At 48.8% G+C, this 23,604-nt stretch overlaps 1 protein-coding gene across 1 annotated transcript in view; it reads left to right on the top strand.

Moving 5' to 3' along the window:
- Positions 1–23,604, top strand: part of PLEKHH2 (pleckstrin homology, MyTH4 and FERM domain containing H2) — a 666,795-nt gene that overhangs the window by 408,682 nt on the left and 234,509 nt on the right. Inside the window, exon 12 of the mRNA XM_078649687.1 lies at positions 3,554–3,664. Within this exon, the coding sequence (XP_078505813.1) occupies positions 3,554–3,664 (111 nt within the window). The remainder of the gene's footprint in view (positions 1–3,553; positions 3,665–23,604) is intronic.

Here is a 23,604-nt window from a genome sequence, read left to right as displayed (position 1 = left end):
TTCTGCCGGAGAGGAAGGACGTGGTCCGGTCGAGGGCCTTCGCTTGAATTCTGGCTTCTTGGAGGCATGTCTTTAGGGTGCAATTGCAGATCGTGTCGAAGGTGGCTGACAGGTGCAGGAGGATGAGGGCTGATGTTTCGCCATTGTCTAGTTGGCGCCTGATGTTGTCTGTGGCGGCGATGAGGGCTGTCTCGGTGCTGTGGTTTCATCTGAATCCGGACTGGGACGGGTCCAAGATGTTGTTGTCTTCGAGGTGGCGGGCCAATTGTATGTTGATGATTTTCTCGATGACCTTCGCCGGAACGGGAGCAGGGAGATGGGCCGGAAATTCTTGAGGTCCTTGGGGTCTGCCTTGGGCTTCTTGAGGAGGGCGTTGATTTTGGCGTGCTTCCAGGTTTCCGGGAATGTCGCTGTTTCAAAGGAGATGTTGATGACCTTCCGTAGTTGGACGGTGATGGCTGCGTATGCTTTGTTGAATATGTGGTGTGGGCACGGGTCTGACGAAGATACTGAGTGGATGGAGTTCATGACCTTGCGTGTCTCGTCGTCGTTGACGTTGGACCAGGAGGTCAGGCGGTTGGTGCTGGTGGTGTTCGCGGGGGAGGTGGAGTCTGGTGTAGTCGGGGCGGTTGTGGTATTGAAGCTGTCGTGGATGTCAGCGATCTTGCGGTGGAAGAAGGTGGGTAGCGAGTCTCACAGTTCTTGTGAGGGTGGCATGTCGTTGGCGATGGCGCTGGGGTTGGAGAGTTCCTTTACGATGCTGAAGAGCTCTTTGCTGTCGTGTGCGTTGTTGTCCAGGCGGTCTTTCAAGGAGGATCTCTTGGCTAATCTGATGAGGTGGTAATGTCTGCGGGTGATATCCTTGTGGGCTGCGTGGTTGTCCGGTGTGCGTTCGTGGAGCCATTTCTTCTCCAGTTTCCGGCATGCGCGCTTGGAGGTCTGGAGCTCGTTGGTGAACCAGGTGGCTCTCTTGCTAGTGGGTTTGTTGAAGGGTTTATTGAGCGGGGCGAGGGTGTTGGTGCAGCCGTCGATCCACTGTTTGAGGTTGCGGGCTGCGTCGTCTGGGTTGGTGGGGTCGGTGGGTGGGTTCTGGGCGAGGGTGGTGTTCAGCTGGTCTTCGGTGACTTTGCTCCAGCAGCGGCGAGGCAGCTGTTGGGTGCAGTGGTGCGTGGTTTGTTTCTTGAAGGTGAAATGGATGCAGCGGTGGTCGGTCCAGTGAAGTTCGGTGGTGTGGTTGAAGGCGACGTGGGTGTCTGTGGAGAAGATGGGGTCCAGCGTGTGGCCGGCGGCGTGGGTGGGTGCGGTGACGAGTTGTCTGAGGCCGAGGTTGGCGAGGTTGTCGATCAGGGTGGCGGAGTTGGTGGAGTTGTTGTTCTCGAGGTGGAAGTTCAGGTCCCCGAGGAGGATGTGGGTCTGTGGAAGCGAGTGCGTGGGTGCTGGCGAAGGTCGGCGATGGAGTCGCTGAACTGGGCCCGGGTTCCGGGGGGTCGGTAAATGAGTGTTCCTCTGAGGGTGGTGTTGGGGTCGGTGTGGATCCGGAAATGCAGGTGTTCGGCGGTGTTGAGGGTGTCGTCTGCGTGGGTGGCGACCTTGAGGGAGGACTTGTGGACAATGGCTATTTCTCCTCCGATTCCATTGACGCGATCCCTGCGGGTGATCTTGTAGCCGTCCGGGATGACTACGGCGATGTCGGGCGCCGAGGAGTCGTTCCACCAGGTCTCGGTCAGGAAGGCTACGTCTGCGGCGGAGGTGTCGAACAGATCCCAGAGCTCGACGGCATGTTTGCGTGCGGAGAGGGTGTTGAGGAGTATGCAGCATAGGTGGTTGGGTTCAGTCCTTGGAGGTTTGGTGGCTCTGTTGCAGGTGCGGCAGGAGAAGGGTCTGTGGGTCCGTTTAGGGGTGGCCTGGAAGCAGGTGTGGTTTCGGCCGGTGTTGAGTGCGTGGAGGGTGCTGGCATCGTAGCGGAGTCTGGTGTTGTGGCGTTCGTGGGGTCCAGGGGTTCTGGCGCTGGGCGCGGTCCAGGCACGGACGTGCAGGTGGGCTTGCCTTAGACGCGCCCGCGGCGCGCCCGCTGCACGCGTCCGTGCAGCGTCAGGCATATATAGGGAGGTGGAAGGGAGGCGCAGCTGGGAGGCGGGAGCAGCGAGTGGGCAGGGGGCGGGGCCGCAGTGGTCACAGCGGCAGGGAAGCAGTGGAACAGAAGCAAAATGGGGCACAAGAGTGGTACAGAAGGCAAAAGGGGCACAAAAGGGGGGAACGAGTGGCACACAGGCAGAGGGGCAGAAAAGGGAGGAGAAAAAACAAGTGGCTCAGACCACAAAATGGGGCACACAGGCAAAAGGGGCAAGAAAGAAGAGGGGAAAACGAGTGGCACAGAGTACAAAAATGGGTCACAGAAGGGGGAGCAGTGGCCCAGAAGCCAGTGGGCACTTACCAGCGAGTTGCCAGCAGCAGCAGGGGCACACAGTCGGAGCTGCGTGGAGGGGGAGCGACCTACCAGGAGGGTCAGGGGTCGCTCACCTCACCGCGTAGGCGTCCGGCATATAGGGGGAGGTGGGAGGGAGGAGCAGCTGGGAGGCGGGAGCAGCGAGTGGGCAGGGGCCACAGGGGTCACAGCGACGAGGAAGCAGTGGAACAGAAGCAAAATGGGGCACAAGAGGGGACAAAGGAGTGGTACAGAAGGCAAAAGGGGCACAAAAGGGGGGGAAAAACGAGTGGCACAGAGCACAAAAATGGGGCACACAGGCAGAGGGACAGAAAAGGGGGGAGAAAAAACGAGTGGCACAGAGCACAAAACGGGGCACACAGGCAAAAGGGGCGAGAAAGAGGGGGAAAAACATATAATATAGTAACAACAAGATCAGGACTCTCGAGAATTTTTCAGTCATAAAGGTGACATTCTTGTTATTTATGTATTAGTTTATGACATTACTGGACGAATGCGCTGAACTTAAACTCTTAGGGCCCAATTCACAAAAGTATTCTGAGACAAAATTCTAACTTTACGACTTTCGGTATTCACAAAAGGCATTTAGTAGTAGTAAAGTTAGCTACTACTAAATGCCTTTGTGAATACCAAAAGTCGTAAAGTTAGGATTTTTCTCAGTTTAGCAGTAGAAAATTTAGGAATCCTAGCTTTACTACTACTAAATGCCTTTTATGAATACCGAAATTCGTAAAGTTAGGATTTTGTCTCAGACTACTTTTGTGAATCGGGTCCTTACTCTCCATGCCTTGGAGTTATGTTGTAAAGCAAGTTAATTGCTAGATGTGTAGTAATTGCTCATGCAGTTTTACCTCATGTTTGTAGTATTTTAAAGTCGATACACCAACAAACAAATGCCAGATTATTTTCCTGTAAAACGGCCAGGAATGTGGGAAGTGCAAGCAGAAATCACTACACAAACAAAAGAAAATAGTGTGTCAATACCACACTCTGCAATTTATAATCTTCACTGTATCTAAAGTCCCTGTGTTCAAGGTTTTGACCACGCTTTATAAAGAATTAATACAAGAAAGAAAATAAAACACACAAATTGTGTTTCTTCCTTAGGAACCGTGGGAGAAGTCTGGATATCTATTGAAACTTGGTGGCAAAGTGAAGACATGGAAGCGGCGGTGGTTTGTTCTAAAAGGTGGTGAATTATTGTACTACAAGTCCCCAGTAAGTACGAAGTAATCAGTACATGACATTTAAAATGTGTTTATTAACATTTTTATAGTTAGATTTATATTGTTAATCATCAAGCATCATAATACATTATCGTACTATATGAAACTCTAAACAGAAGACTCAATTGTATTGTTGAGGAATTTCTTTGGGCAAACACAGTACTTTTTGCTAGTTATCCAGTTATACACGGTGTCTAAATAGTAGTTGTAGGCAGAAGAACAGACTTAAACAGAAGAATGACCTGGGAAGCTGGAATGGTGCCCAAAATGCCAAGGAGACTGCCAGCTGCAGAGTCTAGGGCAATAGAGCAGGTCAGGCGAGGGCATGAACAAAGATGTTATGTCTGTGGAATTGCCACATGGCAGATGAAAGAGGAACTTTGGAGGAAGAGGAATAAGATAGGTCCTGAGTTAAGGTTTAGTGCAGAACAGTGCTTTGACCAGAAGCCTCATCGGACATCTTATAATGTCTGGGTTACATCTCCTTGTGTCTGTTTACACCATTGGAACACCGTGAAAGTAGGAACCCATTCTTTAGTATGTAGGTTACACCCATTTCTATTGTTCATGAAGCCAGTTAAAGACAGGAAAAACACTGTCAAACACAAAATGCTGTTACACACACAGACAAACTTAAACATGGCGGTGGTGGTTGCAGTGGTCTTGGTGTTGACGGTGATTTATTTATTTATTTATTTTTTTTTTATTTTTTTTTTGTAGAGCGCGTAGTCACCCGGGGGTATCCCAGCGCTAAAAAATCTTATCTCCTGAGTACAGTGGTGATAGGAGTAGATGTAGTATTACTGGTGGTGCTGATAGTAGTGGTGATGGTAGAGACAATGATGTTAATGGTGCTTATAGTGACAGTTTTGTTGGTAATAGTACTCACGGTTCTGGTGATGCTAGTAGAGGTAATGGTGGTGGCAAAGGTGATGGTGTTTGCAGTAGCAGTGATGGTGGTAGAAGTAGGGGTGGTAATGTTGGTGATGGTAATTATGTTGGTGTTAGGAGTAATGGTAGTGTGAGTAGCAGTGGTGAGGGGATGGTATTCGTGGTTGTGGTCATGGCGGTGGTAATACTGGTGGTGATGTTAATGGTGATGGTGTAATATTAGTGGCAGTGGAGGTGCTGATTGTGATAATGGTGCTGGTAATGCTAATTTGTGCTAATAGTGGTGATAATGATGGTGAAAGTAATGTGGTGGTCATGCTGGTAATGTTGGAAATAGTGGTGGTGGTAAAGGTCATATTGGTGTGGTTATGGATGTGGCAGTGGGGGTGGGGCTGATTATGATGATGGTGTATGTATTAATGGTGGTGGGAATGGTGGTGCTGGTAATGACGGTAATAGTAATGGTTGTGGTGGTGGCAATGGTGGTGGTGGTGGTGGTAGTAATGTTAGTAACGGTGTTGGTGGTAATGGTGGTGGGATGATGGCGGTGCTGGAGGTAATAGTAATGGTTGTGGTGGTGGTAATTGTGGTAGTAATGTTACTGCTGCTAATGGTGATGGGATTGGTGGTAATAGTAGTGGTGGTAATTGTTGTAGTGGTGGAATGCGGTGGTGGTAATAGTAATGTTGATGGAACTAACTGTGGTGTAATGGTCATGGGTGGTGTTGATGATAGTGATGATAGTAGTGTTGGTAGCATTGGAGCTAGTGATAATTTAGCTTGGTAATGGTGGTAGTAGTAGTAATGGTAATGACAGTGGTAGTAATGGTGGTAGTAATGTGGTATCAGTAATAGTGGTAGGAATGGTGGTGGCAATGGTAACTGTAGTAACATTGGGGGTGATGGTGGTGGTTGTGCCGCTGTTGATGGTAGTGGTGGTGTTGATGAAATATTCAGGATAGAAGGTGAAGTATTGTTGGAAGTACAGACAGAAAGGGGTAGGCTCCTCACAAAAGCATTGCTGGCAGCAAACCACTACTGAAAGTAAGAACAGCAATGATGAATCAGAGGAAGCAGGAACTGGTTGGGTTGCGGCAAGAAGGATGATGGGACAGCGAAGGTATCAGGTCCACTACGAGCTGCAGCGAGGAGCGAGGGGCAGAGCAGGAGCTGGGACTGCCTGAGCAATTTGAAAAGGTGCCAAGATCACTGTGACATGCTTTGAGATTAAGGAAGGAGCAGGGAAGGAGCCAGGACTGCCTGTCGCACTTTCTGTGAATACATAACTCTACTTCGCCCATGTTGTCCTGCCTCCCTTGAGTAACGTGCGATCAGCGGTAAAGAGACAGACGGCAATACTGTGAGAGAAGCGACGATGAACCAGTTTAACACAGTGCTCACATTGCTAACATGCAACATTATCTACAGTTTGCCCGTCATTATTTTGAATGCTGCGACCTTTGTAGAGGAGGGGAACCCCTCTGGAGCCAGTAGGACCCCTGTGCAAGCAATCTTTTGGGAGTGGGGGGGATGGGGGGGGTCAATGGGGGAGGGTTTACACATTCCGATCAAAAAGCTGCTGAAAGGAAGAAGATCAGCATAGCTTTGACGACAAAGCCCTGTTCACTCTCTACTGCGTCTTGAAACGTTCTTATTTCATTGGATTTGTCAGACAGGTGCACTGTCAAGTCTGACCTAAACACATCACTAGTCAGCCCTCTACAGTACCACCTATTGCATTTCACCAGCGTCTGCTGACATTATAGAACTCTCTAAGACACTGCTGGCACATATTTCTCAGCAAGTGCAATAAAGGCAGGCGGGAGCTCTCTGATAAGAAACAAAGGCAAACATACTAGAACTGTGACTAGTAGTACCCTATTTGATGATGTATCTGTGCTGAAATCATATGATTCTACTTGAGACACATTTTCAGAGATGCTGATGAAGAAGTAACTGTTTCCTGGGTTTGCAGACTTTCCTTTTACTGATAAATTCTAACAAGCATTGGCATAGCCAATAGGTCTCGCTTTTGGGACCTTATAAATGTTGAGCCATACAACGGTTGATGTTGTTGCGCCAAGGATACTGTGCTGGATAACTAAACACTTATAAGGTCCCAAAGGCGAGATCTATTGGCTATGCCAATGCTTGTTTTTTGGGCAGATGGTTAGCTCGGAATGTGTAATTGAGCATACCCTGATCTTAGAAAAAAAACTAAAACAGAATAATGTGAATGTGTGCCATAGGAGCAGCACTGTACTGTGTAGAGTTGAGTTTGGTTGACTGGATGTAGTAAGGAATTTGGAGGCAGAGCTTGACAGTACGTTTGAGGGGAAAAAAGGGATACAATTGAAAATATAGTGATCTCAAGGTGTTATGTAGGAAATTGAGTAAGTAGTTGACCAAGTTGAAGCTCCACCACATGAACAGGTGATGATGCTTGTTTAGGAAAGAGCTCAGGCAAGGTATGAATGTTAGCACGATGGAAGGATGTCGGGGAGATGAAAAGGTGTGTCGTGACAGGGCAGTATGGAAAAGCAGTCTGAAGGTTCCAAAAGTAGTCCGTCTCGGATTATTGATGTAAACAGAATATCTAGGGCAATGCCGATTCGTTCTTTTCTTTTCATTTGTTAATTTTCTTTTCTTGTTTGTGACTGGGATCTGTAATATATTTTATGTATTCCATTTCTTTCTCTTTGAATAGAATGAAGCTCAGTTTCCAATCCCAAGATTCCCTGACTTGATATACCAGGGTGGAGCAATGTTCTGTGTCACTACTCATAGTCGTTGAATTGTTACTCATAATTGCACTAAAATTATGTAAATGACACACATAGCAATCTGAAACCCTGCAGCTATGAAAGAGGCGCTGTGTCTGGACTGTCTTGTCGACCTATGAGCCTGCTGGTAGACATAGAAGGGTCCCTGTGGTCAGGGGCCTCACAGGAGAGCGACCAGGTGGACAGGGCCTGTGAGAGCTAATGACCCACTCAAGGCCTCAGAGACAAGAAGCCTGCCTAATGCTGCAAGGAAAGACCACTGTGTACCATGATGAACCCATTGGAAATAGGCTTGGGACTGTAGGACATGCTGGTTCTGGGTGTTCAGGTTTATTGTGCCCCGGTGCTTTCCGACAAAGATTTCTGAGGCCTGCACCACAGTGTACTCGGGGCTTCACAGGAGAGAAGCCAGGGGCATGCTGGTACCGGAAACGTTCTCTATTTCGAGGGCCTCACTGGAGGTAGGCTTGAGGCTTAATTTGAAGCCTGCTCAGGTCTAATCAGTACTAAAAGCAGCTCCAATCTTAACAAGAAGAGAATTTCCAATACTTCTAGGCTGTGTTCTGAAATACACCCCTTGCAGATGCTGCTGTTGGACTTACTAACTGGCATCACTGCACCGTTCAGGCATAGTTTCTGTGGAAGAGAAGTGCTGGCAAGGTTGAAACTGACAATGTGCATAAAAATCAACCTTCCATGTCATGACATTGAATTTTCTTGATGTCATATTGGTCAGAAGCCATTTGGAATCTTTCTCTGATCCAGGTTCCAGAGCATGAAATCCGATGTCATCATCAGGCCAAAGGTGTTAGATGTAATTTTCAGTCATATCCTCATTATAATAATGAATGATTTTAAAATGTGAAAAATCATCTATCTTTCTGCTCACAATGTTAGCAAGCATGAAATTATACGGCATCTGGTGGCGGATTTTGTGGTAGTATTACTTCGTTATTTTAGACTTTTTACACTTTTAACACTCTTTGGGCATTTGTTGCACCTCATTATTACCTGTTGAACACCCAAATATAGCAATAAGAAAAGGAAAGGTGACCAGTTAACCTTTGCAAAGGGCCGTCCACTGTGCAACAGTACATACGGCTGCACTTTTAATAACGTGATCTGTGTGAACCAGATTTTTTTTTTGTTAAAATCTGAAGATTATGAAGATGATAGATTATGTGGCACATGCTGCAAATGAATAATTATGCAGAAAACGCTGCAGCCCCATACTCGCATAACTCCTGGTGCCCTGGACGCAAGTCCCAGGAAGCAAAAGAAAAAGTGTATTTGCTGAGCTAACTTTTTGTTCTATATTGGATACCTTAACAAGCAAGTATTAGGTGACAGCTACATTTGGCTCCTCCGAGAGCACACTCTGAGCAAAGGTAACCCTGTTCGCTTTGTCACCCGTGTGTTGTGTTGACACCGGGTCACAAAGCTGCACCAACACAGCCCCAGGTTAAAGAGCAGAACCAGGCCCAATGACTGAGGATCTGCGGCGCTCGAGCTGCGACACACCACCGCCCGTCTCTGTACAAGGCTTTAAGTTTCTTTGTGTGAAATAATACGATAATATCTACACTCTAAGCTTTCGCATAGGAGTTTAACAGTACATTACTGCGAGTTACAACAAAAAAGTACTTGGAAATGCAAATAGTTAAATGTAAGTACACTACTGAGGAGGTCTTCAGAGATGGAATGTTTATAACACATTTAAACAAACTATTACTCTTTGACAGACCAGGATTCGGCTGCTTTTAAAAATCCACACTGGATAAGATGTTTAGTTAGGCTTGTACAAAGCATTGCCTTGGGGTGAGCTGTGCCACTTGATAAAACGAATGTGCAAGAGTACAATATCAGGGTGTATGCTGACCTCTATGGATGATATGTGGGATGGCACTACATTTTTCAGACGGGTTTAAAAAATGAACTCATTACTTGCCTGTGATCTTCAATAATGATGTACCCTTGTGAGTTAAAGCGACAGCGAGCAGGCAAATGCAGACAGCTCTTTTCAAGCACTCGTGCTTGTGCTGGCATCCACCTTGCGTGAGCAAGCAGCGGTGCGCGGGCATCTGTTTTCAATTAGCGCACCGCTGCTCACTCCCACAAGGTGGATGCCAGCACAAGCGGATGTATGTCAGTACAACGCGATCTTTTAGATCGCGGTACTTTACAACGCTGCCATTACAACGCAAGTCGTTACAACGACTTGCATTGGAGGGCGCGGATTGTGTAATATTATAATTTTATATTCCAACACCAGTCCACGTAACAGTAGGGAAGGTGTTGGAATATAAAATTACAATATTCCTTAACCAACAGCGCCATCCAGCGCAAGTCGTAGTAACAACTTGCGTTGTAATGGCAGCGTTGTTAAGGTAGTGCGGTGTAAACACCGCATTGTAAATGATGTTTCCCGCACAAGCACGAGTGCTTGAAAAGAGCTGACCAATTTCTAAAGGTCATCTCCTAGACAGCGCATGCGCGCTGCCTAGGCGAGACCTAAAAACATCATCAAAGGGATTCCTGCTTTTTAACCTGTGAAGCAGCTTATATTGAAAGTGATCTTCAAATTCTGTGCAAATGTATTGAGTGGGTTTTCAAACTGCATCAAAACGTTGCACTGAGAATTTGCATTTTCCATGTTTCTAGTATATTTACTGTTAGCTATATGAAGCTGTAGGAAAGTGCCTTTTTTGGATAGTCACCTCCACACTTCTTCTCCAATGCTGATGATTATAACTCTGAATGTGCACTGGAGCCTGCTGCCCAGGCCCCAGTGCCAGTGCGCTCTCCCTAAAACACGATGTAGCAAATTGGTACTCCCAATTGGCATGGACTGTAACCGCCTTATAAGTCACTAGCAATGTGGTACGAAGGATACCCAAGGCGTGGGTGTTAAAGGGGTCACCAGGGCCTGAAAGACTACTTGTTCCACCCTGAATGATCCAAGTAAAGAGCTGACAGCAGGCATTGCAGACTGCAGGGACAGTGCAAACTGCTTCAAATCGATTTTGGCCGCACCATGTGTGGAAAGGTCAAAGCACCCATTTAATATATGCCAGTCACCCTTAAGGTAGCCCTCCTAAGCCCAGGATATAGGGTGTAGTATATTAAAGTTGTGAACTTATATATGCAAGTTTATATGCCCCTATAGTAGCCCTTTCCATTAAGCACCACTACAAGTGTTCAGCGGTCTATAGGATAACATGGGCTGGCAGCCGGGCACACTCGAGGTTGCCAGTTCCATTATGGTACTTCAAAATATGGTCATGTTTGGTATCAAACAACGTGCCTCCCCACCCTTACATGATTCTAGTGTCGAAGTTGCTGTGGCATGCGCCCAGGTGGCTACCTTAGAGGTTACCCACCTGGTTGGCCCAGCCTTTCCTGTGCTCTGGCTAGCTGCCTGCACTTGCTGCCGCCAAGATAGGAATCTGACCTCCTCCCTGAACAGGATGGCTAGTGAAGTGGCACATCTAGGCTGTGAGATTCAAAGCATTCAACACCTCTGATATGCATGCAGGGTGCAACCTAGAGGAGAAAACAACCCTCTCCCTGCCCCATGCACACTTGCACCTGGGCAGGTGGGAAGACTAGGTATTCAGGAGATGTACACCCCAGACGGCTGGCCACACCTCTAGGGTGGGCTGCCTGGTCTGTACAACTAAGTAAGACTTCTGCCATTTTTAAAAGTGGTAGAATGGTGGATTCTGGAAAGAAAAGGTGACCTACACCCCCAGATGTGGTCACCTCAGGGGCACATTAGCTGCTGGGGCAAGAAGCCCATTGGCTACTTCCACCCACACCCCAACTCCTCTAAATCTTGGATTTAAGGGACCCCCTAACACCAGAACCTCAGATCTGTGAAGACTGCAACAAGAGGGCAAAGAAGAGACCAAGTCTGCGACCCAACTCCCACGCTTCCTTGACTATATACTGCTGGGCCTCCCAAACCCACTCACATACTACTTGAGATCAAATCATGGTCACATGCATGGCACTAGGGGCAGCCACCCAAAATATCCTTAGTCTTTGTGGTACTTCCAAAATTCCCACACATACAACATGGCTACACAGGCTCTGGCACATTCTAGGTATGGAGAAGATAGCTATGTCCCTGGCTGGGAGGGGAATACATTTGGGGACTTGTGGAGCCCATATGTGTCATTGCTCTCACAGAAATATCGGGAATTAACATGCCCAAGATATCTTCACTTGTTACGCTTATCACAGGTGACCTCGCCACCAGCAACTTTAGATCATTGAACACAACCAAGGCTGTGCAATTCAAATGTTCCTATGTGAGGGTGAGGAGGTGGGGGCGGGAAACTGTTGGGGAGGTGAGTAGGGTTCTGCCAGCATGTAATCAGCACTTTATGCATGACTATACCCGAGAATGTTCTCTCTTGGGGGAAGTGAGTCTGCTGCTGCCACTGTTTGTTTTATCTTTAAATTTGCTAATAAAAAGATTTGAACTATAAAATTCATAACTCGGGTTATATGTATCTAATCTTGTTTATTTTGGTATCTAAATTCATATACAATTCATCGTTATTTTATCCTCTAGTAGAGTCTGACTGCCCTTTGCCACACTACCAGGACTGAACTATGGATTTATAGTAAGGATTTATTATTGTGAAACCAAGGACCATTTTTGGAGTAGTGTGAGAATTGTGCATGGTGGAGCCTAATCAGCCTCACCACATAATATACCAGCTCCCTTCAGAAGCATATTAGACAAATCATATATTATAAGGAATAAAATTCCCCCCTTCTTTCTAATGAGGATATTGCATGCTACCCATGAGTTCCTTAAAAATATAAAGGCACTTATCCTCTGTACCTTTGTGGATATTAAACCTCCTGTTGGACTTGGCCCTTTTTGCATGGTCATCCCAGAACTTTTTGCCTTCCTCCTGTATTTTTTCTGACTTGTTGGTGGTTGTATGACTCTGGGCACTTTACCACTGATGATCATTGCTAAAGTGAATATGTCCTCTTTGTAAATTGATGTTATGGATTAGTGATTCCATGATTGGCATATTTGATTTACTTGTCAGACCCTAGTAGGCGCACTGTGTGTGGATAGGACCTGTAAATCAAATGCTGCTGGTGGGCTTGCAGCACTGATTTTGCCACCCACAGAAGCAGCTTGTAAAATGTGGCTCAGGCCTGCCATTGCAGAGCCTGTAAGCCGTCTGGGACTGCCATGTCAACTTGGCAAGTGCACACACTTGCCAGTCCCTAAATCTTCCCTTTACTACACATTAGTCATCCCTAAGGTATGCCCAAGGTACCCATTGTGGGCAGGGTGCATTGTATGTGAAGGGTATGACATGCTCTGATGTGTGTCGCATGCCCTGATAGTGAATTACTGCAATTTCGTTTTTCGCTATTGCAAAGCTATGTGTGCCCATAGGCAGGAATGGGTAGTTTATTTATAACATCTTATAAATGTCATGTGCCCCACAAGTCTTACCTTTGCTTGTGACGCAATTCCGCAGAGACGACAAGAGCACCCGTCCCTGTACCCACCTGACCCTCGTGGAAGGCAATACCCAGCAGGGATGAGATGGACGCAGGGATGGGAGCCAGGGTGTAGGGTAAGGAAAGCGTGGAGCTGGCGGGGCGTTCCGGTGTCAACTGGAAACCAAGAAAGAGCAGGATCAGAGACAGACCCGAAAAGGAACCACCCCCACATACACACACAGACCGTGTAACCTTCTGTGGACTCACCAATGCTTCCGGGAAGGCAGGTCCCCAGATGGGTTCAGCTCCGACGATGAAAGGCGAGGATATGACACTCCTGCGCGTTATCCCCGAGGTCAAACTAAAGAAAGCGCTCCTGCGCGTATCACAAAAGCTATAACAACAGAAAGCGCTCCTGCGCGTTGCACCCCAGTGTAAACAAAAGAAAGCGCTCCTGCGCGTATAGCGGCAACTGTACGTAGTCACTCAACCTAAGTATGCAGGCTGAGCTGTTTCCCTCTTTTGCGCTCCAGCGCGGTGGGAAACCAATAGTGCAAATCTCTAACAAAACCCAGGTTCACTAAACACCCTCAAAAGCGCTCCTGCGCGTTTAAGGGTTACTAAACCAATTTAGGAGCAGTCCTGGAAATACCCAGGTGATGATCAACCAAGCGCTCCTGACTAGCGCTGTCTCGAAATGCCGAGTTGCACTCCAGCGCGGCTTGTCTCCTGTAGAGACGGGCAGGTCACAAACAGCGGGACTTCAGCAAGGAATCCGGAATCCGAAGCAACAAGCCGGCGGGAAACGCGATGTTTAAGCGTTTTCCCCCGGAAGTGCTTCTGTGCTGTGCTGCCCGGGACTAGACCGGGTACTCGACTTCCGGCCGGAAGTGAATATTCCGGCTCCCATGTGTGTATGCGGGAATGGCCGGCCGCGGCAACGCCGCGAACCGTGACAGCACCCCCCCTAGAACAGAACCCCCCCCCCAACCCCTCCGGAAATCAGTAAAGAGAGACAGGGCAAGGGCTCAGGGGATGACTCAGATGGAAAGCACGAACCAGAACAGGAGCATGGCGCACATGGGACAAGGGCTCCCAGCACCGTTCATCGGGACCGTACCCCTTCCAGTCCACAAGGTAGAACAGCTTGTCCCTGGTACGACGGGACCCCAAGATAGCCCTGACCTCATACTCAACATGGCCCTCCACCACCACCGGAGAAGGGGGAGACGGAAGGGAGCCGCCAGACTGGACTGCCCGCAGAAGGGAGACATGGAAGACCGGATGGATCTTCATGTGCGGAGGAAGCGACAGCTTCATGGCCACAGGGTTGACCACCTTCTCTATAACAAAGGGACCCACAAAACGAGGCAACAGCTTCTTGGGCCCATGCACGTTCAGGTGCCGAATAGAAAGCCACACCCTATCACCCGTGCGATAAGCGGGTTCCTTTTGTCTGTGAGCGTCAGCATGCTCCTTGTAGGAGTCCTTCGCCTTGGCCAGCTCGAACCGTGCCTGTTGCCAGAGTTTGCGTAGTGTCTCATGATATGATCGCACGGTGGGCAGGTGGCTATCCTGAGGCTCCTGCCATGCCAAAGTGCGGGGATGACGTCCATGGAGGCAAAAGAAGGGGGACATGCCGATGGCCGAATGCTTGCTGTTATTGTACGCAAACTCCGCCATCCATAGCACTTCGGACCATTCCTTCTCGACCGTAAGCAGCAAACAGCGGAGGTACTGTTCCATGGTGTGATTTGTTCGTTCGGCTTGACCATCGGTCTGGGGGTGATACGCTGAGGAGAGGCGTACGTCCATCTCGAGTATCCTGCATACCTCCTTCCAGAAACGGGACACGAATTGCGATCCCCGATCCGTTATGACCACAGAGGGGATGCCATGGAGGCGAACCACCTCCTGTACGAAGATCAAGGCCAGTTCGCCGCCGTGGGCAGTTTCGTCAAGGGTACGAAATGCGCCATCTTGGTGAGGTGGTCCACTATAGTGAGAACCGTGGTGTGACCAGTCTTGGTGAGCGGGAGCTCAACCACGAAATCCATGGAGATGGTATGCCATGGAAAAGGAGGTATAGGAATAGACTGCAAAAGGCCAACCGATGGTTCGGATCTGTTCTTGCCGAGCAGGCAAACTGCGCAGTTCGTCACGTGTTTCTTTGTATCGGTCACCATCGTTGGCCACCAAAACAGCCTTCGCACGAGATCGAGCGTTTTGTGGTGACCAGGATGGCCAGAGAGGACATGATCGTGACACGAGTAAAGGGCCTTCTTCTGTTCGGGTACCCCATGAAGATGTTTTTGGTCTCCTAAGCGCCGTGAACCGCTCCCACTTGTCCCGCCTTCTTCGTCCCCTGTCGTGACCACGGGATCGGACCGTTTCTTGTCTGGTTCTGCCTGGCAGATGGAATCCATAGAAGCGACTATACCCTGGAAGTGTTTCTCCGGTATGATGGAGACAGGCTCGTGGTCTTCGGCGTCTTCATCGGATTCAGCCAGCCGCGACAGCGCATCAGCCTTGGCGTTGTCTTTCCCCGGCTGGAACGTGATCACGAAGTCGTACTCGTTGAAGAATAGGGTCCATCGGAGCTGTCGGGCTGTGAGGGCACGTGCTGATCGTAGGAACTGCAAGTTTCTGTGGTCTGTGTAGATGGTCACCTTGTGTTTTGAGTCTTTCAGGAAGTGACGCCATTCCTCAAATGCGGTCTTGATGGCTAAGAGTTCCCGGTCAGACACGGTGTAGTTGCGTTCAGCGGGTTGGAGTTTCTTGGAGTAAAAAGCCACAGGATGCAGTTGTCCCGTATCGATGTTTCGTTGTGAGAGCACTCCGCCTATGGCGTCCCTAGAGGCGTCTGCCTCTACTATGAAGGGTTGCTCGGTGTCGGGGTGCACCAGGACTGGGGCCACGGTAAACCGTCTCTTCAGTTCCTGGAAGGCGTCGTCTGCTTTTTGGTCCCAACCAAAATGAACCCCCTTGCGCAGCAAGCGCGTGATGGGAGCCACCATCTGGGAAAATCCGGTGATGAAACAACGGTAATAGTTAGAAAAACCGAGGAACCTTTGGACTCCTTTCACGGACTCCGGTGTAGGCCAAGACAGGATGGCTTCTACTTTTTTGTTGTCCATTTGGATGCCCGCCGGAATGATGATGTGCCCCAGGAACTCAACAAATGTGACGTGAAACACGCTCTTCTCCAACTTCACGTACAGACGGTGTTTCTCCAATTGCTGCAGGACGGAACGCACGTGTTGTACGTGCTCTCCGGTGGTCTGAGAGTAAATCAAGATGTCGTCAATGTAGACGATACAAAAGACGTCGATGAAGTCTCTCAACACTTCATCGATGAAGAACTGGAATGCGGCGGGGGCGTTGCAGAGTCCGAAAGGCATGACCTGGTATTCCAACAGGCCGAACTTCGTCCGGAAGGCGGTCTTCCATTCGTCTCCCTTCCAGACTCTGACAAGGTGGTAAGCACCCTGTAGGTCCAGTTTAGTGTAGATGGTGGCGTTCTTGACCTGGTCCAAGAGATTGGAGATTAACGGTAGCGGGTACCGTTTTTTTACGGTGATGGTGTTCATTGCGCGAAAGTCTATACAGGTCCTCAGATCCCCTTCCTTCTTCGACACGAAGAAAAGAGGAGAGGAAACCGGAGATCTGGAGTGACGAATAAACCCGTTGTCCAGGTATTCGTCCAGATAGGAGCGGAGGTGGATGTTCCCCTTTTCCGTGAGCGAGTAAATCCTGCTGCATGGCAACGTGGAGCCGGGAATCAGGTCAATGCGGCAGTCGAATGACCGGTGGGGTGGCAGAGTGTTGGCTCCCTTCTTGTCGAACACTTCCGCTAGGTCCAGATATTCTTTCGGTATGGTTCCTTGGGAAACCATTCCCATGCCTACTACAGGCAACGAGTGTGCCTGTATGAAACGAGGGCCTGACAGGTCGACCTTTGCGTAACAGGTGCTGCAGCAGTGCTCCGATTCTAGGTGGATGGTTCTGGTCACCCAATCGATGCGGGGATTGTGCTTCACCAACCACGGCAAACCCAAGATCACCTTAAATTGAGGGGCGTCTATGACGTCAAAACTAATGGACTCGGTGTGGTTGTTTGAGAAGGACATCGTCATGGTCTCTGTTCGGTGCCTGATAGGGCCGGAAGTTAGGTCCGTTCCATCAACAGCCTTGACGGGTTCGGGTTGGGCCTTCGTCACTGTGTCAATACCCAAGGTGCGGGAAAACGCTGTATCAATGAAGCAGCCTGTCGCCCCGGAATCCAACATGGCGGTCACCACCAAGGTTCTGCCCGCCAGATTCCGTAAGGACAGGTCCATGCCGACGTGATGACTACCGTCGTATACCGCAGGGATCACAGATGTACAAGACGAAGAACCCAGAGGACGGATCCCCATGTCTACTGGGTTGTCTCGTTTCCCGTCTTGTCGCCCTTGCTGATGGGCAACGCGTACGGCCTTCTGCCTCGCGGTCTGGAGGGCTTAGCAGGGCATTCCCTCACGAAGTGGCCGCTTTTACCGCAATATAGGCACTGGTTCTGCTTCCTCCTTTTTTCCCTTTCTTGACTGGTCAAGGGTCCTCTTATGCCTCCAATCTGCATGGGTTCGGACGCTTCTCCCTGGGGAGCAGATTCCTCTTTGGCTTTCTCGACGCCCTTGTCCCCAATGGGCAAGAGACGGTTGTCGTTGCCTTTTCCCCTGTCGGTCTTTCTTTCCTGTAGTCGGAAGTTCATTTTCACCACCATGTTGATGAAAGGGCCTATAGCTTCGGGCGGATCGGGATACTGCGAGATGAGGTCCTTCAGGTCATCCCGTAAACCCCGATAGAACACAGATAGCTTCTTGTCCTCTGGCCAGTGGGCCTCGATGACCAGCCTGTTGAACATGCTGATGTAATGGAGCAAGTCCTGGTTGCCTTGTTTGAGGCTGAGCAACTCGTTGTCTGCGGCCTGCACGAAGGTATGGCGAGCGAACATACGCCGCATGGCTTCCTTAAACGTTGGCAGGTGGTTAAGCATGGGATCGTCGTTCTCTACCAAGGAAATGGACCACTGAGCTGCATCCCCGCCCATGTAAGACAGTATGTAGGTGACCTTGGAAGCATCATCGGGAAAGGCCGCGATCCTTGCCATAAAATGCAGCTGACATTGATGGATGAATATACCGTACTTAGTGCTATCACCGTAGAAGCGTTCGGGTGGTGCCAACTGCACAGGATGGGGAGTGACCACCTGGATGGCTGTGTCTTGGTTGGTGGCAGCGGAGGATCCCCCAAAGGTGAATGTTGGTTGTCTCAACAGGCCGTCTTGTCTGACTCTAGGACTGGGAGTAGTACCCCAAGGACTGGTGACCCCGGCTGCCATTTGACCCTGTAGGGCCGTTATGTCATGGCGCAAGGCGAGGTTCTCTGTCTGCATGGCTGCCAGCATGACTGCGATGTCTTGCAGAGTGACCTCCGGGTCGCCCATGTCGTCTGGGCGGAATGAGTACCATGGGCTTCGGATTCTGTCAAGTGCCCCACAAGTCTTACCTTTGCTTGTGACGCAATTCCGCAGAAACGACAAGAGCACCCGTCCCTGTACCCACCTGACCTCGTGGAAGGCAGTACCCAGCAGGGATGAGATGGACGCAGGAATGGGAGCCAGGGTGTAGGGTAAGGAAAGCGTGGAGCTGGCGGGGCGTTCCGGTGTCAACTAGAAACGAAGAAAGAGCAGGATCAGAGACAGACCCGAAAAGGAACCACCCCCCACATACACACACAGACCGTGTAACCTTCTGTGGACTCACCAATGCTTCCGGGAAGGCAGGTCCCCAGATGGGTTCAGCTCCGACGATGAAAGGCGAGGATATGACGCTCCTGCCCGAGGTCAAACTAAAGAAAGCGCTCCTGCGCGTATCACAAAAGCTATAACAAAAAAAAGCGCTCCTGCGCGTTGCACCCAGTGTAAACAAAAGAAAGCGTTCCTGCGCGTATAGCGGCAACTGTACGTAGTCACTCAACCTAAGTATGCAGGCTCAGCTGTTTCCCTCTTTTGCGCTCCAGCGCGGTGGGAAACCAATAGTGCAAATCTCTAACAAAACCCAGGTTCACTAAACACCCTCAAAAGCGCTCCTGCGCGTTTAAGGGTTACTAAACCAATTTAGGAGCAGTCCTGGAAATACCCAGGTGATGATCAACCAAGCGCTCCTGACTAGCGCTGTCTCGAAATGCCGAGTTGCGCTCCAGCGCGGCTTGTCTCCTGTAGAGACGGGCAGGTCACAAACAGCGGGACTTCAGCAAGGAATCCGGAATCCGAAGCAACAAGCCGGCGGGAAACGCGATGTTTAAGCGTTTTCCCCCGGAAGTGCTTCTGTGCTCTGCTGCCCGGGACTAGACCGGGTACTCGACTTCCGGCCGGAAGTGAGTATTCCGGCCTCCCGTGTGTGTATGCGGCAATGGCCGGCCGCGGCAACGCCGCGAACCGTGACAATAAAAATAACTGATCCTGGGAACAAGATAGAAAAGAAAAGTTTAGTATGCCTGAACTCAGAATGTTAAAGTGCATCTTTTAGTGAGGGTGATTTTTACATTCTATGTTTGAAAATGCCACTTTTAGAAAGTGGGTATTTTCTTGCCCACCCCCCAGTGTGCCTCTGCTAGGTTTGTGTATTGCATGTTTGGCTTTTGGTTGACAGGGGCTAGAGGAGGGTTGTGGCTCCAGAAATCTGATGAGTCAGGGCTGGACTGAATGAACCTGGGTTGAAGATAGAGTAGGGGGAGGAGATTTCCTTTCACCTGCCTGGGCCTGGTCTGCCTTCAACAATGCTGTTTCCAACTCCTGTCAGGAAGCTGCACCAGTGAGGACAGAACTGGTTTTGTCTGGATACAGACACTCTCTGCCTTCAGAGAACAAAGGATTTGTGTGTATAAAGAGTGGGGCCCAGACCCCAGACTTTTAGATCACTTCTGGGAAATGAAGAGGAAACCTTTGCCAAGGAGAAGAGCCGGAGAAACTGAGGAGGAATACTCCCCCTGTGCTGTTTGCTGTCTGGGGTTGGCCTGCAGTGGCTGCTTGCTGCCAAGGAAAGAAGATAAAGGTCTTTGCTGTTTTACTTTGTCACCTGCTTGAAGAAAAGATCTCCAAGGGCTTGAAACTGAGCTTGCCTCTTGTTCTGAAGTCTCAGGAACACAAAGACTTCACCCCTTCTGTCTCCCTGCATCTGGAACTGCTGTTTCAGCTGCTACAGAAAGAAATTGCAACACCAACGCCGGCGAGCGACACCGTAACCTGCACTGCTCTGACTTGCGATGTAGGCCCACCGCCTGCTGCCGTGCCGCATCGACTCTGAAGCCGAATTCATCCTCGCGGAGCCATTCCTCGATGTGGGTGAACCCCGAATCCATCGACATTGCGCCATTATATGGTACAGTGGTTTCGGCGCCACTGTGACGTCACCTCCCCATCGCAGTAAGGAACCGTCATCTCATCTCCCCAGCGCTGCAGTAAGGAAGAGAGGCTGCACCTCCCCTGGGGTCGTAAGGAACCGACACCGCACAGCGCCTATGAAGCCGCACCTCCCCGATGCTGTGAACTGTCTTTGTTTTCATCCATTCCAAGGTACTGTTCTTTGTGGTACTGCTTTACTCCAGGCCCGATGCCGCGCACCTCGCGGTCGGCACGGTACTTTGGGATTTCCACCGGTCACGACGTCTTTATAACTCCAAGTGGAGTTATTTGTTGCTACAAGCTTTATTTTAGTGAATAACCTATTTTTGAGGATATCTTGATAGCTGTTTTGTGGATTTTTGTTGTTTGATCTTGTTTTGGTTTAGATAAAGATTACTTATTTTTCTAAACCAGTGTGGTGTCCATTTGTAGTGTTTTCACTGTATTATTGTATGTGTAAACAAATGCTTTACACACTGCCTCTGAGATAAGCCTGTCTGCTCGTGCCAAGCTACCAAGGGGGTGAGCAGGGGTTATTTTAGGAGTGTATCCCCCTTACCCTTACTAGAAGCAAGGGCCCCTATTCGGACAAATAGGTACGACCTCTGCCAACTAAAGAACCCTATTTCTCACACCTTCTCTTTAACTTGCAATATTCTGAGCATGGGCACTAGGATGGTGCTTTGTCACATTTATTGTACATACATAACAAGTGATTCCAGTTGAATATCAGCAGAGTTTTATGCCATCTGTGCTGTGAATGCATAAAACCTCTATAATTAAACAAGTAAATACGACATTTTCCTTACACAAGAAGGTGGAAAACTCCAAGCATCAGCGAAATGCCGTCCCAGTTTTACAAAGATTTCATGGAATGCAGCCCAGCACCCAAAGGTGCTTCACTGTGTTGCGTGACAAGGAGAGAGCAGGAAAGTACACTTTCGACAGATCTATGGCACTATCCTGCTCTCTCCCTAGCTCCGACGCACAATCAGGCAGCCATGCCCCATGCACACACGTTGTATCATAGTGCAAGGGTGTCTGTGTGAGTCTAGAAAAGGTTTGTACTATAAAAATCTATGCTTTGACTATCTTTAAAAAAAAATCCACCTCATATATGTGCTGCACAATGCAGCATACGTTCCAAGTGGGAAAACCTAGGAGAAATAGAAGTATTTCTCTTTTTAACGCCTGCTTCAAAATAGCATTATTCTTTGGTGCAAAACCCTATCTACTATTGTTAGTAGGTAGGGTTATGCATCACATTCATGGGTGGTTGTATTGGAACGCCTATGTACCACTCATGGTATGCCCCCTTGACATAGAGTAACACAAAGTAATGCTTTGCACCTCTTTGTGTTACTTTCAGGCACATTTCCAGCACAAAACAAGGGTTGCAGTGGAAAGTAAATTTGAAAAAAACATGGCCATCGACCCATTGTTCAGGGAGCTGTTTATTATCTACGCCCAGAGGGATGCTAGGGCATGGACAAGGCTCTTCGTTAGGGAGGCCAAAGGAGGATCTGCTAGGTGGGAGGAGGGCTTGGAATTCACAATCATTTTTGATATGTCTTCCACCATGAGAATTTTGAAAGTCCTCCAGCTCTTGAGCATTGAAGGGGATGCAGGATATATATTGCATCCAGAGGGGTCGGGTGGGTGGCCACCCCTTGGGAGTTTGGCAATAGCAAACTTGCTTGAACAGGCTGAAACGGATGAGTTGCGATCTTAAATGCCAATCAGCAAAGGATGCTGAGTGATGAAACACATTGTGGACTGGTATTAAAAACAGGTCACCTGAAATATATGTAGTTACATTTCACAACTCAAAAACAGGGGACAACCAGACTAATAGCAATGTAAGAAAAGAGAACAATGAGTAGATAAATAGGCCTTCAAGATCCCTGAGCCGGAGAAGCGCAACACGTATTAAAGGCAGGAGTAAATAGAGGCATAAGGAAATTGAGGAAAGATGATGTTCAGGAGCATTGGCAAGACTGTGTCTGGATCGTAGGGACAAAAGTCAAGTGTTGGACTTGGCCCTTTCTGCAGGGTCATCTCAAACCTTTTGCTTTTACTCTGCTGTGGGCTGATGCCATTTTCACTGGCTTTTAGGACCCCGCACACTTAAACACTCCTAACCAGTTCTAAAGTGCTTGTGCTGTCTCATTTAAACATGGCAAATTGGCTTACATGCAAATGGTACTTTTAATCTACTTGTGTGTCCCTAGTAAAATGGTACTACTCAGGGTCTGTGACTTATTTGTGACTAGTGGGCCTTAAGCACTACTTGTGCAGTCCACTTCAGTAGCCCTTTAAACATGACTCAGGCCTGCCATTGCAGCTTGTGTGTGCAGCTTTCAACTGACATTTCGACCTGGCAAAATAAACCTTTTGCCAGGCCTAACCCTTCCTGTTTAAGACATATAAGTCACACCTAGGGCAGACCCTACACAGCCCATGGGGCAGTGTGCAGTGTATTAAAAAAGTTGGACACATACTTTTAAGTTTTACATGCCCTGGTAGTAAAAACCTCCTAAATTAATTTTTTACTACTGTGAGGCCTTCTTCTCATATAGGATAACATTGGGTTACCTTATTACATTTAATAAGTGCACATGTTTAACTGGGAGCAGGTAGGTATATTGAGTTTAGTGTCTAAAGAACTGTAATTTACAGCCCTCTCTAATGCTAAAGTCAGAATTTAAGTCAATTCTGATTAGGCCACTTTTAGAAAGTTGGCTTTTTCTTGTCACAACCATTTGGTGCCAGCATCCTTGGTCACATGACTAGATGTACCTGGCAGTGGGTCTTTATTTATTACTACCAGACAGTGAGACAAAAGGAGAATAGGATGGGCCATGTCTGACTTGACAGGGGGGCAAAGCTTTCACCTATTAACACCTGCACATCACAACGTCTCTGCCTCAGTACACTCACAAGGGGGTTCACACTTGACTTTTGCGGTCCCTGACAATCTGAGGCCAGGGCAAGTAGGAAAGAAATTCCAAGCACCTCTAGGAGTGGAAACCTCTAGAACCTTCTCCTACTTCAAAGCTGGCATCAAGTATAAATATTAGACCCTGAAACCCAACTCTTGAGTACACATCTTGACCTGTGGATACTACAGAAAAAAGACTGATGTGCTGCTCTGCTGCAAGAGGTACTGCTGCTGTTCTGCATTGATACTCTCTTGCCTTGCTGTTTGTTGCCCTGCTAGCTGAGAATGAAAAATAGACCTGCACCCTTTATCCCATGCTGAAGTAACTCGATGGGTCAGCTGACGGACCACCTGTACTGAGCGGCAGGGACATAGAAAGACTGATGTGC

The sequence above is a fragment of the Lissotriton helveticus genome, chromosome 6 (genome assembly GCF_964261635.1).
Source record: "Lissotriton helveticus chromosome 6, aLisHel1.1, whole genome shotgun sequence".
Lineage (NCBI taxonomy): Eukaryota > Metazoa > Chordata > Amphibia > Caudata > Salamandridae > Lissotriton > Lissotriton helveticus.
The sequence above is the reverse complement of the archived record's forward strand: the minus strand, read 5'-3'. Positions and strand labels throughout refer to the sequence as shown.